This window comes from Mastacembelus armatus, chromosome 15, assembly GCF_900324485.2.
Source record: "Mastacembelus armatus chromosome 15, fMasArm1.2, whole genome shotgun sequence".
Lineage (NCBI taxonomy): Eukaryota > Metazoa > Chordata > Actinopteri > Synbranchiformes > Mastacembelidae > Mastacembelus > Mastacembelus armatus.
The window spans coordinates 319,363-338,636 of NC_046647.1; the positions used below are offsets into that span (position 1 = coordinate 319,363).

Consider the following 19,274-nt stretch of genomic DNA (forward strand, 5'->3'; position numbering starts at 1 on the left):
AAGCAGAGGTGGGACCAGGTCTTAGTTCTACAGATCCAAACTGAGTTCCACACCAAGTCACAAGTAAAGAAGTGCTTGTATGCCACTCCATAATTTGGTCATAAACATTTCCCTCAGCAAATCTCAATAAAAGCAATACTCTTTGTCATGGCAGCAGTATGTTCACACGGATGTAATGGTAGTCTGTAGGTCTACCACTTTGACCCGACAGAAATATTTTAACAGCTACTGAATGGATTGCATGAATGTTTGGTACAGAAATCTGTAGGTGCCAAAGAATGAATCTGACTGCCTTTGATGATCCTATGAAATTTACTGAAGTGGAGCCATCAGGTTCATATTTCTGGTTTGGAGTGAAATGCACTTTTGAATGGACTTGATTTCATATCAACCATAATGACTGAATGAATGTCACAAACTATAGTCTTGGTGGTTTCAGATAGCCAAATGAATTGTGGTACAGAGTTTGATTCCTCAATTGGACAGATGGCATAGAACAAGTGAGGATTTCATATCATAAAAGTGTCTTGACTGATGTTATAGGGAAGGTTTAAGTGCACTGAGGATACATGTAACCTTGTGAGGCAGCAAAATGTCCTGATGCTGCTCATTTTAAACACGGGTAGCAGTGAGCATAAGATGCACTCTGATAGCATTGCGCATGTTAGTGCTCTTACTCCCTGGTCAGCAGCTGCTATTTCCTGAGGTCATGATTCATCCAGTGTTACTAGAATAAGAATGATTTGTCAAGATATAAAAACAAAAGTAAATACTGTATCACATATTTCACAGCAGAGTGATGTCATGAACATGCATATTTTAAAGCACATCAGCCAGCAGAGGGAAATGAGAATGAGACATCTGCCTAAGGGTGGGGGGTAAAGTTAAAAAAATAAGATTGAATGATACCATTGTCCTGGTTGTTCTGGGGCACCACAGATGTCAAAGTAAAATAGATGACTGAATTTGCCTGTGTTTGTAGCAAATAAAACAGGCACTATGAAGAGTTAATGTCCAATCATATACAGTATAACTAAAGACATTATTTTGAGATCAATAAAACAGTGGAGGATTTAAATACATTTAGAGACCAAATTGGAACGAGAGTTGACAAAAACACTGCAGTGGTGGAACAATGCACTTTTCCCAACATTACATCTAGAAAATGCACAGCACAGCTAGAGCCTGAACAACCAGCATGGACAATAACTGTAATATTTCAAAAAATGAAATAATCATATCATTTTAATAATACCCATTTGAAGATAACTTAAATGATCCAGAGCCAGTAAATTAACCCTCCCACACAGTAGATGGTGCAACTCCACCTTATTGCTGGTTGTCACCTGCCATGAAATCCAAAAAAGAAAAAGCCATAGTAACCAGCTGGCTAGCTACTACTCACAGAATGTCGCTACTACTGCCACCCATAATCCTCTCGGGGGACATGACAGACAAAAGCACTCAGAAAGTTAGCTCACCAGACAGGGTAAGCACTGGACAGCGCTGACAAATAGTAAGAGACAAACATGCACACATTCACAAGCACAGATCAGGTAACCTAAACTGCTTGTCTTTGACATTGGGCAAAATGTGGGGTGCACCCTGTACTGATTGTTCTATCTGTCAAACAGACTGTCAGGGCTAATGCCTAGAGACAGACACTCCCACCTAGGGGGAATTTAGAGCCACCATTTAATCTGTAATGTGAAAATGTAAAAAAATTTTCAGGTCCATTTTATGATATGGGAGAGAAACTGGAGTCACCAAAATAGATGACTAAGGCTGTTTCCATTGACAGAGTGCCAGATGGGATTGCATGGATATTACTTTTGGTGCATGGCAAAATTAGTAGGTCTATTTGAGTGCCCAGATCCTGGCGTGGGGTTGTGATGAAAATAAAATGCAACAAGAATATATCTCCTCACTGTTTGCTCAGCTGTTAGTGATCAGAGCCACAGTCTCCTCTCCATTTTTCAATATTAAAAGTAATGATGTGAAGCCTGCACACAGTGCTTTGTGATCTACTGTTTAACATCCTTTATCTACTTAGATCAAATAAACTTTATACAGTGAGCCCTGTTTACTACAGATGGAATAGCAGAGCTTCTCTCAGACAATGCAGCAAGGGCTCTGAACTATGATCATGCACTCTGACATTACTGGACATAATGACCCATGGAAAGGCTGTTGACATGAATCCAGGCATTCTCTGGTTTTAGCAACATATGAAAATACGAATAGTGATTGCTGCATCTATCCATCACAAATCATGAAAACCTGTTTCTCTTCAAGAAAATAATCTTCAAAGTAATCATCTTCACAGGTCATCTCAGATCCCAACACCTAAAAGTTGGGATCATCCAAGTCAGGCCAAGTCAAAATTCTCTTTATTGTGGTATAATTAGTACCACCTAGGGGGTCCTGTTCTTTTACCACAGGTGTCAGGTCTGTGTATCTACATGTTTAATTCCCGTGTGGGTCCAAGCAGACTTGCATGATGTCACTGTCTATTTGGGTCTGTCAAGTCCAACCAAATTTTGTACTGGTTCTAATTATTTTTGTGTCCATTTCATAGTTGTTCTTGTATTTATTCTTTTTGTATGGACTCCTAAGCCCCAAATATTTTTTTGCCACACTTGCAACAAGCTATGGGTCTAGGGATGGCAGTGTCTAAAGAAGAAGAAGAAGAAGAAGAAGAAGAAGAAGAAGAAGAAGAAGAAGAAGAAGAAGAAGAAGAAGAAGAAGAAGAAGAAGAAGAAGAAGAAGAAGAAGAAGAAGAAGAAGTACTTTATTAATCCCCAAGGGGAAATTCAGTTGTTACAGCAGTTATTAAATTTGAGATTATTTAAATTATATTGATTAATAGTAATTCATAAAGTAAAGTTAATAAAGTAAAAGTAATTAACTAATTATTTATTTGGGGGGGTTTGTGTGTGTGTGTGTGTGCGCGTTATTGTTTATATTGTGGATATTGTGGATATTGTGTAGATCAGTCAGTACACCTCTGTGGTTTACACATAAACATGTCACCATACACTATAATTGATTACTGGGAATACTGCCATAAAATGTGGTGAAAACATTCAAGATCCCCAGAGGATAACTGTTAATGCCTGACCTGTTGATATTTCATGTGACACACTATTCCTAACCAGGGTCACAGGGATCTGCTGGAGCCTATCCCAGCTCTCTTTGGGTGAAAGGCAGGGGTACACCCTGGACAGGTCTCCAGTCCATCACAGATTGTCCCAATATTTAATTCAAATATTCCTGCTTCCTAGACTGTTTATCCTAATAACCGATTGTGTGACTCTAACTCTAGCAGGCCCTCACAAAGCTTCATTCTCTTCCCCACCTTTTCATTTACTAGCATGTTTAGGTCAGAATTTCAGTCTGCTAGTCTGTTAAATTTGTATCTAATATGTTAATTAATGAATAAATGGCTGCAAAACTACTGACATTCCCATCAACCTCAATTAGAAGCAAATGTTAGCAGGCTAACAAAGTGGATTAACGCAATAAACTTCATACTTGATAAACATCAGCATGTTAGCACTGTCATTATGAACATAATGCTGCTGTGCTGACTTTGTGCAAAAAGTACATTTTAGGGGAAAAAATGTCAGACATATTTTCCTTTCATTCATATGATAGGCCGATTGCAATAGTGTAACAAAGGAATTGTGTGCCTTTTTAACGGATCTGTGTGAGGTCCTCAACATTTCTTTTGTTGAGAGAATACAACTATGAATAGGGTAAGTGAATCTTCATTATTATACATTAGTATTTTCATATATATGTATTGTGCATAAGTGTGTGAGATGTTCTATTATATATACCAGATTTTCCAGACTATAAGTCACAGGTTTTTTTTACTCCTCTGCTTTGTCCTGCGACTTATACAAAGCGTGTATTTATCATTTTATCATTTTATCCAGTAGTCCCTAGTGTTAGATGATACACTTGACTCAATTGAAGATAATACTGTACTGCTGAAAAAGCAAAAACATTTATGTTCATACTAAACTCTAACTCCTAGTGTAACACAAGTGAAAATGCCACCCAAAAGAAAGAGCTATACTGCAGACTTCAAAGTGCAGGTAATAAAGTCTACAGCTGAAACAGTTTGGCATGAGTGTCAGCATTCAGACAACCTGAGAGAGGAGGAGGAGACGCTGCTTCATCTCCCCCCACCCTGATGTTGGTGCAGTTGTTTAACGTTACTTGACATAGATGAATGAATTTCAGAGGCTAATTTAGACTACAGTTAGTATAAATAGAAATATGACATATGTGTTTTATATAAAAACATGTTACATATGTTTTTTTCTGTTCGACTTGTAGCCCGTAAAATACAGTACTCATACTAACATTCTCTGGTAAAACCTTCCTAACAATCTGATTATTAGCAATTGTGTATTCATGTGGACCCACTGGACATAATTGTATGTGCAAACATGGTTTGTGCATGAATAACAATACAGGAAAGAAGGCAACAGCTAGCGAGTCAGACAAAGATAAAAACAAGGCAGGTTTCATTTATCAGAATTTACACATCTGGAGATATATAAGAGTTTACTGTATATAACTTACTGTAGCATTTGTTGGGTCAGAGATGCCTAATTTTGAGTCAAGGTCTTCTTGTTGTTTTTCATTACAGCAAAACCCAAAGCAGTAAGGGATTTTACTACTGGCTGATGAATGCATACACTAAATATTAGTACCAGTGTAATGTCTACACCTATAGAAGCTTTGTGCATATTGCATCAACAGAGAACCTTAGACCTGAGCAGTGAGACACAGACATTTGTGACGACAAGAGGGAAGTTATAAACATCAGAGCTCATTCCAGTCTCAACAAGATATCTGGCATGACTGCATGCACTAGCTATGACTACACACATTCAATGAAGTAAGAAAAGTGTCCAAGGAGTTATAAGGGCCTGCTGGTGTAAAATATCAGAAAAAAATTTTTACTCAAGTGAGTGAGGGAGTGAGGTGTGTGTACATATCTCTGTGAGAGGGGAACTGAATCTGTTCAGTCTCGGCCTTCACTGCTCTGGCCCCAATCACAATTCACCACCGACCTTCTATGCTCTAGTCGTCCAAGTCTTTCTTCCCACGAGAGCTGACATACTCTGGCTCTACCATGATGAACCCACTGAACCTCACCAGAGCACACTCATTGTGCAATATTAGCAATATTGCAACTGAGGGCAGGCTGGGTGTGGAAAATATGGCTGTACCTTGTATGTTAGAGCGTTGTTATGGGTAACTGGCTATTTAACTGGTTGACTGAAGGGATCAGAAACATGACTCTTACAGTGTGTAATCACGGAAGATGTACATATTTGGTAATGGTCTCTCTTTGTCTGATGTACTCTAATTGGCTTACTAGTGCTGATATATATAGAACCATGAAATTTCTGTCTTGGTACTATACTATGAATTACAGTGTTAGGTTTGAAATCATCATATCAATTCCAAAACCAAATAAGAACATCATTAGTTTCTGCAATGTCATGCATTACAATCATCCATTCTTCCAATTATAATTTTTCAGCAAATCCTAACAATTTGAACTAGAAAATTAAAAATTTCTACTCTGATGGCATAGTCCTGGCCTCCACTACTGTGAAAAACCTTTTTATTTTTGACCAGGACTTGTCCTTTAACTCACATATAAAACAAATCTCTAGAACTGTCTTGTTTGTCATGAGTCCCCTTTTGAGACTTCCTGCCAGGACTTGACAGGATTTCCTTCTTTCCTTGCACTGATCCCTGGCAACTTTGTGTTCACTGTAATCACTCTCACCTGTTGTTCAGTCTTCTATAAATTCTTCCTGTGCTTCTTTGTTCTCTGCTGAAGCATTAACATGTGTTATCGATGAAGACTGCTTGTGAAGTGCAGAGCTAATTGATATTAAGGTGTCTTATTCCATGCCCTATGTGTTACCGTTTCGTCTGGTTGTTTTTGTGTTTTCCTGAGCCCTGGAATTTCCAGGAGGATGATTAAAGCCTTGTTGTCCTGCATTTGGGTCCTGTCTCTCCTTCCCCTCTCCAGCACTCCAAACACATAACATTCTTTCACTTGCGCAACATTGCCAAAATTAGGAACATCCTGTGAAAATGATGCAGAAAAACTAGCCCATGCATTTGTTACCTCAAGGCTAGATTACTGTAACTCATTACTATCTGAATGTCCCAGTATCTCCATAAAAAGCCTCCAGTTAATCCAGAATGCTGCAGCCAGAGTCCTGACAGGAACTAGCAAGAGAGATCATACTGTATTTCTCCTATATTAGCTTCTCTTGATTGGCTCCCTGTAAAATACAGAATAGAATTTAAAATCCTTCTTCTCACATACAAATCCCTTCATGATCAAGCTCCTTCATACCTTAAAGACCTCATAGTACCATATTATCCCATAATCTCCCAATAGACCACTTCGCTCTCAGAGTGCCGGTCTACTTCTGGTTCCCAGAGTTTCCAAAAGCAGAATGGGAGGCAGAGCCTTTAGCTATCAAGGTCCTCTCCTGTGGAACCAGCTCCCAGTCTGGTTCAGGAGGCAGACACTCTCTGTACTTTTAAGGCTAGACTTAAAACCTTCATTTTTGTCAAAGTTTATAGTTAGGGTCTCACCACCAACTTCAGGGGATAGTCCAACGCAGCGGCAAACCCAAGCATTGCACTATTAGAGGAGCTGAATACCTTCTTCGCATGCTTCAAGGCTCCAGCCCAACAATCTGCAGCTACACCATTCCAGCCCCCCACCAGCTCCAAACTATGAATCATTTACTGTGCAGGCACAAGATGTGAAACAGATGCTTAGTAGGAATAACCCCAGGAAGGCGTCTGAACCTAATCAGGGCCTCTGCTGAAAAGCTCTTGCAGGTCTTCACCACAATCTTCAATCTCTACCTGACACAGGCCACCATAGCAGTACCCAAAAATCAGCCACCATCAGCCTCAATAACTACTGCCCAGTCGCACTAAAACCTGTCATCACTAAGTGCCTTGAGTGGCTGGTCTCAAACCATATCAAGGCCTGCCATCCTCCTCCTTAGACCCTTACCAGTTGACTTAGAGAGCGAACAGGTCGACTCCAACCACTCACCTGCTCCTGGATTAAGGACTTTTTTACAAACTGACCAAAGACAGTTAAATTCCTTACCTCATCTTTCCTGACACACTGAGCAAAGGATCCCCACAGGAGTGTGTGCTAAGCCTGCTGTGCTACACCCTCTACACCACCGTCTGCAGACCTGCCCACACCAGCAACAAACACCATAGTGCATTTTGCGGACGACACAGTGGTGGGGCTGATCACAGGGCAAGTCTAGTGTGCCTATAGGGTCGAGGTCCTGAAACTATGCGAGTGGTGCTCAGCAAACAACCTGTCTCTGAACACCGCAGAGACTTCAGGAGGTACAGGGCAGAACCACCCCCCATTTACATAAATGGCGACTGGAGACAGTAACGCTGAAAAAGTCTTTAAGCAGACACTTAGATTCACACATGTGAATGGTAAAATCACCCAGAACAGAACTGTCAAATGTGGACTATTAAATATTAGGTCCCTTTCATCTAAATCTTTGTTAGTAAATGATTTGATAACTGATCACCAAATTGACCTACTTTATCTTACTGAAACCTGGTTACAGCAGGATGAATATGTCAGTCTGAATGAATCAACCCCCCTCAGTCATAAAAATTATCATGTTCCTCGAAGCACAGGTCGAGGTGGAGGAGTAGCTGCAATCTTCCACTCAAACTTATTATTAAACTTTCATCCTCAGAACAGTTATAACTCATTTGAGAGCCTCACTCTTAGTCTCTCACATCCAAACTGGAAAACACAAAAACCAGTTCTACTTGTCATTGTGTACCGTCCACCTGCCCCTTGAGTTTTTAACTGAATTCCCTGACTTCCTGTCTGATTTAGTGCTTAGATCAGATAAAGTCATTATAGTGGGAGATTTTAACATTCATGCAGATGTTGAAAATAACGGCCTCAGCATTGCATTTAATTCTATATTAGATTCAATTGGTTTCATTCAAAATGTTAATAAACCCACCCACTGTTTCAGTCACACCCTTGATCTTGTTCTGACCTATGGCATCGAAATTGAACATCTAATAGTTTTTCCCCCAAATCCTGTTTTGTCAGATCATTCTTTAATAACTTTTGAATTTAAAATGACGGATCATGCAGCGTTTGGAAGAAAATTCCACTACAGCAGATGTTTATCCGACAACGCTGTTAATAAATTTAAGAAAATGATTCCATCTTTATTTACATCTATGCCAAGTATAAACATGGTGGAGGGCAGTTGCTTCAATCCCACTCCCTACCAAATTGATCATGTTGTTGACAGCGCTGTAACCTCACTGCGTGAAATGCTTGATTCTGTAGCCCCTCTGAAAAAGAAGTTAGTGAATCAGAGACGACTAGCCCCATGGTATAATTTACATATTCGTACCTTAAAGCAGGCATCACGAAGGCTGGAAAGGAAGTGGCGTTCCACAAACTTAGAGGAAATTTTTCTAGCCTGGAAAAACAGTCTAAAAGCTCTCCGTAAAGCCAGAACTGCATACTATTCATCACTAATAGAGGAAAATAAGAACAATCCCAGGTTTCTTTTCAGCACTGTAGCCAGGCTGACAAAAAGTCACAGCTCTGTTGAGCCCAGTGTTCCCTTAGCTCTCAGCAGTGATGAATTTATGAGTTTCTTTAGAAATAAAATCACAACTATTAGAGATAAAATTCAGCAGATGCTTCCTATACCTGCAATAAATGAATCTTCTACTACAGTAGCTCTTGAATCATCTGTAGGACCTCAGTTATGTTTAGACTGCTTCTCTCCCATAGATCTCTCTGAATTTACATCAGTAGTTGCTTCATCGAAATCATCAACGTGTCTCTTAGACCCCATCCCGACTAGACTGCTTAAAGACACCCTGCCATTAATCAACTCATCTTTATTGGACTTGGTAAATTTATCTCTAGTATCAGGCTATGTACCACAGGCCTTTAAGACTGCAGTAATCAAACCTTTACTCAAAAAGCCTAGTCTTGATCCAGGAGTCTTGGCTAATTATAGACCAATATCCAACCTGCCATTTATTTCTAAAATCCTAGAAAAAGCTGTTGCTAAGCAGCTATCAGACCACTTACACAGGAATGAACTATTTGAAGATTTTCAATCAGGATTTAGAGCACATCATAGTACAGAAACAGCACTGTTGAAAGTTACCAACGATCTTCTCTTAGCCTCAGATAATGGACTTGTTTCAATACTTGTCCTCCTAGACCTTAGTGCAGCATTCGACACCATTGACCACAACATCTTATTACAGAGACTGGAGCATGTGATTGGTATCAGAGGAACAGCGTTAAAGTGGTTCCAATCCTATTTATCGGACAGATTCCAGTTTGTTCATGTCCATGATGAACCTTCCACACGAACAAAAGTTACTTATGGAGTTCCACAAGGCTCCGTGCTAGGACCGATTCTGTTCACCCTGTACATGCTTCCTTTAGGATATGTCATTAGGAAGCACTCTATTAATTACCACTGCTATGCAGATGACACTCAGTTATATCTATCTATTAAACCTGTTAACACAAACCAGTTAACCAGACTTCAAGCCTGTCTAACTGACATAAAGACCTGGATGACCAGTAACTTTTTACTTTTAAACTCAGAGAAAACAGAAGTCATTATATTTGGGCCAAAAAATCTCAGAAATAACTTTTCTCAAATTATAGCTACTCTAGATGGCATAACCCTGGCCTCTAGCACTACTGTAAAAAACCTTGGAGTTATTTTTGACCAGGACATGTCCTTTAACTCACACATAAAACAAATCTCTAGAACTGCATTCTTTCACCTGCGCAACATTTCCAAAATTAGGAACATCCTGTCTCAAAATGATGCAGAAAAACTAGTCCATGCATTTGTTTCCTCAAGGCTAGATTACTGTAACTCATTACTATCTGGATGTCCTAATACCTTAATAAAAAGCCTCCAATTAATCCAGAATGCCGCAGCCAGAGTCCTGACAGGAACTAGCAAGAGAGATCATATTTCTCCTATATTGGCTTCTCTTCATTGGCTCCCTGTAAAATATAGAATAGAATTTAAAATCCTTCTTCTCACATACAAATCCCTTCATAATCAAGCTCCTTCATACCTTAAAGACCTCATAGTACCATATTATCCCAATAGACCACTTCGCTCTCAGAGTGCAGGTCTACTTGTGGTTCCCAGAGTTCTCAAAAGCAGAATGGGAGGCAGAGCCTTTAGCTATCAAGCTCCTCTCCTGTGGAACCAGCTCTCAGCCTGGGTTCAGGAGGCAGACACTCTCTGTACTTTTAAGGCTAGACTTAAAACCTTCCTCTTTGACAAAGCATATAGTTAGGGCTGGCTTCAGGCAACCCTGAACCATCCCTTAGTTAGTTATGCTGCTATAGGCCTAGACTGCCTGAGGACCATCGGTACACTGAGCTCCCCTACCCTAACCCCCCCCCTCTTCTCTCCCACCTCATGTATATTCCACCATTGAATGTTACTAACCTTGTGCTCTCTCTCTCCCCTAGTTTGTGCTCTTTCCCTCCCTCTCTCTCTCTCTCTCTCTCTCTCTCTGTACCTTCTGCAGGTGTCCCTGGTCCTGGAGCTGTTTATCGCTGATGTGCAGTTACTGGCCCCACCAACTTGCAGTGTCTATTTGTTGTTTATTGTTGCTGTTCTTTTCTCTCTGCTCTATCCACTCACCCCAACCAGTCGAGGCAGATGGCCGCCCAAACTGAGCCCGGTTCTGCTGGAGGTTTTTTTTTCTTCCGTTAAAGGGAGTTTTTTCCTCTCCACTGTCGCCAAGTGCTTGCTCATAAGGGAATTGTTGGGTTTTTAGTTTTAGTTTTTGTAAAGTGCCTTGAGATGATAAAAATGGAAAACCAAACAGTCACCGTTGCTGGTTTTTAAAAATGCTGGGTTTGATTCTTGTGTTGGATGCGGTTGGACCAGGGTCGGACGTTGCACTCATGGCTCTTCTAGGGACATCACTCAATGTCCAATTGGTGGCCCACAGTCTGGTGACGTCACGTTTTAGTATCAGCTCATACCTCAAGACAACTGATAAAGATGAACAAATCCATGTGGGTTTCATTTTAGGAAAAGCTAGGCTCGCACCTTCAACTGAACCCACCATACTGTGTGTGGCCAATTTATTGTTCAAGAGATTGACATCCAACTTGATGCAGTGACCTTCTATTGTGACAGTAGAGACATAATTAGTCCCACATGCTTTATGTGTATGTCCACAACAGGGTTCAAAGGATTTGCAATTGAGGTATGTGCCTACAGAACATAACCCAGCTGACAATGCTTCTGGGTTTCAGGTTTCTCAGCTCACCAAAACTAACTGGCTCACAGTTCCAGCATTCTTGTACAAGCTGCAGACAACCAGTGAGCCACAAGAGACCTTTGAGCTTATAAACCCGGATTTGGATGTAGAAATCTGAATACAAGTAGCAAGTTGCATTACCAGCAAAAAGCACAAGCTACTTGATCCTGGGTTTGAAAAATTCTCTTCCTGGAAGTCCTTACAACACTTATCCACATAGCTTGTTCATTCAGAGAGCATCCTTTCCCAGAGTTAGATGCTCTTTCTAAGAGAACTTACATTAACACAAAAGGCTCGATGACAAAGTTGAATCCTTTTATAGATCTGGGTAGCTTGTTAAGGATTGGAGGTAGGCTGAAGCTGGCAGACCTAAGCATGAAACTGTCTACTTTGCTCATAAGACACTATCATGAACAGGTCGACATCAAGGCCAGACCTTGAAGGTGCCATTCAAACTGCCGGTATATGGCTAATTGGCGGTAAGAGTTCAGTGCTGATGCACATTCGCTCTACCAGTTTGTCCCATGAAGTCTTGTGTACCCTAATAGTAGAAGTGACAGATATTATCACCTCCAAAACTCTAGTTTCTGTTTCCTCAGGTCCAGATGCCCCTCTTAGTCCAGCAATGCTTCTCACCCAGAAGCAGAGTGTACTACCTCCTCTAGGGGAGTTTGGTGAGAATGACCTGTACATGCAACAGTGGCACCAAGTGCAAAGGTTAACCGACCAATTTTGGAGTGTGGAGTGGAGCGTGAATATTTGCATAAGCTGCAATTTTGACACAAATGGCAAGTCAAGTCCCAACATTGAAAAGGGGGATGTTGTTCTGCTAAAGGACGATCGGACATGCCGAAACCAATTGGTCCATGGCTCTTGTGACGAATACCTTCTCGGGACATGATGGAAAGGTCCCTAAGATAGAAGTCAGAATAGACAAGGATGAATCTGCAAAGGAGTTTCTTAGACTCACAGAGATTGTTATGCTTCGAAAGAAATAGGACTGAAACAGTTTCTAAGTTTACATGGTGTTTTGGGTACTAATATGTGGCATCTTAACAGATACCAGGGGTTTCTGCCCTCAGTTTTATTTTGAAAGTGTTGCTTTAAGTCATCTCTATTGTCTTTTATTTTGAAGGCCAGTCTGGACTTGGAAACAGGTTGTCATTTTGTTTTAGTTCTCACTACTTCCATTTGGTGAGTTGCATCTGCTGCCATCTGTCCACTGTTTAGCCCATTTACACCATCATCTGTAAGTTTTATTTCAACTTGAACAATACAATAATATTTAATCTTCATTCTATAGAAATATATTTTGTATTTTGTAAACACGAACTTTAGTTACAGTATATTAACCCTCTGGGGTCGATGCACGCGCCGGCGCGTTTTGACGCATCTTTTTCTGATAAGGCCGAAACAAACTTAAATTACTCCGTCAATTCTGATCGTACAGATAAAAGAAGTATATCATTCAAATCTGTAAAGGGTCTAGTTTTAGTGGTATACCATCATAATAACAACAAAACATTGTGCTTTTTTTAAATAAAGAAAGCCGACAGGGTGCGCTCTCGGACTTTTCTGTCTCTGCCATTTCTCTTCACAGACGCGTAAATAAAACAACCAGAATCTCAGCGAATACTTGGCTCATAAAAATAAGAATTATATGGCTAGAAAGCTTGAAATGTTTTCTTTTGAGTGAAACAATTCAAGTCGAAAACAAATAATCACTTTTGATTTAATCAGTATGAACGTAAGGAGAAGTCCGTTTTCTCCTGTCTCACCTCATTACAGGTAATGCGGTCCCGCCTTGTACTCTGTTCACTGTTCACATGTAAATAATCTCAGGTGAACCAGGTAAATATGTGCACACCCCCGAGAAATGACATAAAATATCAAACTTCATCATAGAATTTACTCACTTTTTCGGCGCGTTACGCACGTGATGAAGCGCTTCTTGTATTCCACACAGAGACAAATACTTTAGCTTGTCCTCAGAGTAAAAACACTAATTTTAACTCAAATGAGGATCGTTTGGATCCTCATTGTTTTGTATTGTGCTGCACTAATCCGTCCCATCTACATTGACTGAAAGGCTCATTATGCGCGTCAATTTAAATCAGTGTATTGTTTACTGTGAATGTGTGAACAAGATGACATTCACAGCACTCTGAAGTAAACACTTTAGCCTACAACATGCTGGTCTCCAAAGTCTTGTGAACCAATGTTCTGTTTGTGTTTTATGGTCTTATTTCAGTGAGTAAAAAATTGTAGTTTTTCACTAACCATGCATAAACACTTTTTTCTCAAAAACACAATCATGTATAAACTTGCTGCTCACATATTATTGTAGCCAATTTTGTGCTGATTACAGTGTTATCAGACTTTAGACATTAATATGTTTAAAAAACACTGAAAAAAGCACAAATGTCAGGACATGTCAAAATTTGTCCAGGCCCCAAAAACCCCCTCAGACCCCAGAGGGTTAAACTCATAGCTCTCCACCATTCCCTCCTAACACCTGCACTATGTCACTGGCACCTTTTTGCTCTTTGCACACCAATTAGTTCCCCTTACATTCTGTTTTCAGGTTATCTGTGCATTTTTCTTTAGTTTTTTGCAGCATTTGTTTCTGTAGCATTTATCTTTACTGTTTGATCCTTTGTAGCATTTGTATTTATGTCTGTTTGCACTGGAGCACCCCCCTGTACCTAAACAAATTCCTTGTGTGTGTGTGCACACACACTTGGCAATAAAGCTCATTCTGATTCTGATTCTGATTCTGATCATGTGATTTACCTGAGAAGACAAAGACCCGCACAAAGACCCGCATAATGAGCCTTTCAGTCAGGAATGTGGCTGAGAGGGAATTACTGCAGTGCAATGCAGATGCAAACGTTTGTCATCTGAGTCACATTTTTCGTCTGAGGACTGTTAGTCAAGTCAAGTGCACACACCTCTGCCCATACAGTCTCGCCATTTCGACAAACCCCAGTGCTACGGTATGAACATCGTGACTCCCAGCGAGAACACTGCCCCACAAACTGAACATAGCCTGATTAGGGAAACACCGCAGGTACCCAAACCTGAAACTTTTTCCCACCCACCCACTATCCAGCTAGCCACTCCAGTTAGTGACACTGATACCCAGGTACAGGCTATGCCACCTGGATGTCACAGTGATGTCATATATTTGTTGGAGTTAATCTGTTCATGAAATTTCTGTGAAATGGCATCACCAATTTTTACAATTTCACAATAAAATGTTTGCTTTTGTGCAGTGTTCAGTTGTCCTTTTTAATATTTTATATCAGATAAATTAGAGAATTGTATTGTAATAAATGCACAATACACTGGATATTCTACAGTAGCACTGTAACATAAATTACAGTAACAGTATAATACTGTACTCCATTCTACAATATGCCAGAAAAAATAACAGTATACTAATGTATTTCATTTTACAGAATTTATAAAACTACTGCAGTTGTTCTGTCATACGGCAACCAGTGGATAATTTTTCCATGGAAGTTACTGTTAATTTAACAATTAACTATTTACTACCATCCTGGTGAGCACCTGGGGATGGAACATGTGTTTGAATGTGTCACAGAAGACACTCAAAATGTATCAGGCTGACTATGATGCCTTGTGTCTAAGAGGATTAAATCAGTAAGTCTGACAGGCTATCAATACTTTGGAAACTATGATTGAAAGTAATGTTTTAGTAATTTGAGAATGACACTTTAAAAATGGTTAGCTATATCTAACAAAGTTGAATGAATATGATGGGCTGCCTCACAAACTAAGTAAAAATACAGAAAATAATATACTGTAAACACTATCATGGCATCTAAAAACCTGTGTTTGCAACCTGCTTGGTGGAAAAAGAAAAAAAACAATTATTCCCCTTTTCGGAAACACTCCTAAGATTTATTAGTCGTAAAAGTCAGATTGACTCTGCACCGAGCATGAACAACTCTTTGCATGACACAGTGCTCAGACCAGTGAAACTGCCCCATTTTCGGAGAATCACACACACACAGAACACAAACACAGACTATCAAGAAGAATTTAGAAGCAGAGAAGAGACCTGATCCTGCTTCCCCACACAGAGGATAGAATCCAGTAACCAAAAGAGTAAATAGCTCACCTCAAGCTGACACTCACAGCAAAGCGATGCTCCACTCAATTATCCAGCATTGCCAATGGCCAATGACCAGACAAAAACAGCAACTAGGTGACGAACGGATGTCTTAGGCCTGCCGCCGAAAGAATTCTGAGGAACACTGACGCACATCCTGGAAAACTGCTGGCCGGACTGCAGTTGGACCAGCCCACAGTGGGATGGCGCAAACTTCAGTAAAGTCTATCCTGGCGGTCAGGTAAGTAACCATAGCTGTGCTGATTGTTTCAAAACTATCTCAGTTGGTCTCCTTAGGTACCAGTTAGTTTACCTTCCTCCTAAACCTCCAGTTAGACCTCAGACTCAACTCCGAACATAGATTGATTTCAACATCTGTTTTTCCTCCACTGCAAATCACCTAGTTTATATACCAGAATTTTTAAGATGTTTTGATTCATTAATCCATCCAGTTTCCCTGTTCAATGTTCTCTTTGTTTCCCTCCTTTGTAAATAGTCAAATACGTATATGATCTGCATCATTTATGTTTCTTACACACAATAAGCTTGTCCCTGAATCTGAGAACTCCCATTCAGGTTAAAGACTGATATCCTTTAGGGCTTATCAACTGATGATTGTTTATGATATTATTAATTCATTATTCATAAATGATAAACAATTCTGTTTGCTCCAACAAAAATATCTCAGTCTCTCGTGCACAGACAGGCAGACTCTCTCTGTCACACAGAAGAAGCCTGCGTGGAGGAGAGAACACAAAACAAAAAGAGGCAGCCCACTAGGTTTTGCACCCTCTTTTGCTTGGTATTTTGGTAATCAAGCAGCTTTGCCTGAACACCTATTCACAGCAGAGCTCAGCGCCATTTTGACCACACCAGGAGTTCGTACACTCTAAGTTTTCTCCATCAGCAAAAAGGAACGCCAAGCCGAGCTAGGTGCCCAGAAACCCCAAACCAGGACCAAATGACAAGAGAGAGAACTCTCAGCGGTGAGGACGCTCCAGAGGCCTGCAGCTGAAAGGGCCATCCAGAAACCCACAAAATAAATCCACTTGGATCCACAATACAAGGCCTCCTCCAACAGACTGGGCTGAAATCCAGCAAGTGCGACCCGTTTATAGCTGAGTGGCTGATTTTGGCATAAACTGATGTCTCACTAGCCTCAATTCTCAATCTACTTTATAGCTAATAGTGCTTAGAACTCAGTAACCCTTTCTTGACCAAATTTTCGCTCAAGTTGTACGCTAATCCAAGCATAAATTGATTTTCAGATCCCTTTTACCAGCACTGAAAAAAACACCTATTGATTACTCCCATATTCCAATATGTTCATGGATAATTCATCAAATTTCTCTATTCATTTTCCCTCTGTTCTTCCTTTGTAAGTATTTATTGAACTATCATACTGTTTTCTTTCTCACAGTAAACCATCACTAATTCCAGAGGATTCCTCACTTCTGAATACAAACTTAATATTATTGTTTATTAACTGTTGGTTGACCAGTCATCAAAGGTGTTAAAAAGTCTTTATATTAAGAATTCAGAAAGTAAAATTGATTTCTACAGCTCTTTCATTGCTATCGTAACAGACCTGCACATTTGGCACTTCCCAATCATCCTGTGTACAAACATTCAAGGCTGTGCACAATGTAATGTGCTCTAGTATTTTAGTTATATAGTTATCTAGTTATATTAGCTTATCTTTTAGAGATTGTCATCAATCTGAAATAGTAATTTTAAAAAAAACAGTGATTACCTTCCATGTCTTTCACAAGCCAGAGGAGTAAAAAAAAAGTGTGACTTATAGTCTGGAAAACGTAGTACTTGTAATATTACTTTCCACATAGAGTCTCAGTCATTTCACATTGTTTTCTACCCACCATGTACACACATGCAGAACTCTAATCTGAAATGGGTTGTGCACAATGCTGAAGACATCTCCAGATGTTTATAAACTACTTGTATTTATATTTTTATGTAATGTACAAGTGTCCTGCTCCCATGACCTCAATACTACATCTTATAGTTGAGAAAGCTAGAGATGAGTTGAGGTTACAAACTCTAAATCAGACCAAATGATACAAATTTATAAAGAATCCTGATTCACAAAAATTGCTGCACAGGACAAACTTAAAATGTATGGTATACCTGTTCTCCATTGGTGCATCATGGATGGTGCATTCCAGCCTTCAAAGGCAACTGTCCTGCTTGTTTTCCAGATATCCCTGCCCTAACCACTGCTGATTACCTGCATCAGGTGTGTTCAACCAACCATAAGCTGGAAGGGCAGGGATACTTCACCACCCCTGTTTTAGGGCATGAAGATTCCCTTATTCTCACTTCTACACATTTATGATACATTTGAGAACATTTATGGATGACACCACACATTTTTCAATGATTTTATGATAGGACTAATCTGTGTTTATTGTAAAATTTATTGACCCAGTTTGTTCACTACCTGTTCAAAAAGGTAATCTATTACTCTACCATGCCATGTCCTTCAGCAAAATGCTGAACACTTCAGCTGTTCTGGTGGAGATGCTCATGCATTAGTAACAAAAGCAGCTTTATATAATGGAAAACTGAGTTGTTCTAAAACCTTTTCTTACAGTAATTTAGTAAAAATATATGACTTTTATGTTAGTGGAGGACAGCATTGTTTCTGGACAGTAAAGTTACTTACTGCTGTTGGATGTGTTGTTGGATGTAATATGGCCGCACAAGCTGGGGGGCCGGCTTGACAGTGAGCTTCATCTGAGCTGTGCTGCTAGCCAGTGGGGAGACAGAGGCATGGCCACTTGGAGGCACTTGCTGAGGTATAGGGCGATGTGGTACTACGTTGTATCCATTAGTGTGAACTTTGGTGGGTCCATTCCCAGACAGTGCTGGAAAGGGTTGTGTAGGCACTGTCTTCTGTTCGCATGCCTTCCCCTTTGAGCCAGGCTTGCAGACACAGAGCTGAGGCCTGAGGCACATTCCTCCATTTTGGCATTGAGGGACACAGGTGGCTGTAATACAAAAAACCCAGACAGAAGAGAAAGAAAAAAAGAAAGAGAAGCAAAGACAGATGGAGAATGAGAATGAGTGATAATGGTAGGAAGTCAAAAATACAAAAACATACAGATGGAAGGCATTAATGACAATATACAAATAAAGTTGACTTTTCCTAATTTTAAATGCACATTTATTCTCATTAATTATGCATTATTTATTATGTAATACATAACGAAACTCCTCATTAAATTGTAAATTAAACATAGCAGTGAATGTTTCAGCCAAACAACCGCATCTCTTTTTGTCCTTTCTCTATAGTCAGCATTATTTCACATATGTGAGCCAGCTGCACTCTTGGGTAATAACTTAGTGGGACACAAACCCAAAGAATTGTGTTTCTTAATAGAAATAAATAATCTAGCTAATTCTCTCACATCAATTTCAGAAAGGCAACTTTCAGATAGCTACAGTAAGTAGTTGTCAAGTGTAAATGAGACAGATGATGAACAACACTGTCAGTATCCCATGAATCTTTTGAAATGAGTGGTTTATGAGTATCACCACAAAAACTCAAATGGGAGCAATGGAATTCAGGACAGTGAAGCAGCAGAGTTGTCAACAGTATCTCTGGGCTCAATCTGATGTCAGAGGTGAGGATAAGGGAGTCATTATGCACCAACCAAGTAAGTGCTGAAAGTCATTAAATTATTTCTCAAGAGACAGGACATTGAAA

The 19,274-nt window shown here is 39.9% G+C and overlaps 1 protein-coding gene across 7 annotated transcripts in view; it reads right to left on the reverse strand.

Moving 5' to 3' along the window:
- ltbp1 (latent transforming growth factor beta binding protein 1) overlaps window positions 1–19,274 on the reverse strand; it is a 206,642-nt gene that overhangs the window by 133,144 nt on the left and 54,224 nt on the right. For all 7 annotated transcript variants that reach the window (XM_026308759.1, XM_026308755.1, XM_026308760.1 and 4 more), the window contains exon 3: window positions 18,231–18,555. In XM_026308759.1, coding sequence (XP_026164544.1) covers window positions 18,231–18,555 — 325 coding nt within the window. The remainder of the gene's footprint in view (window positions 1–18,230; window positions 18,556–19,274) is intronic.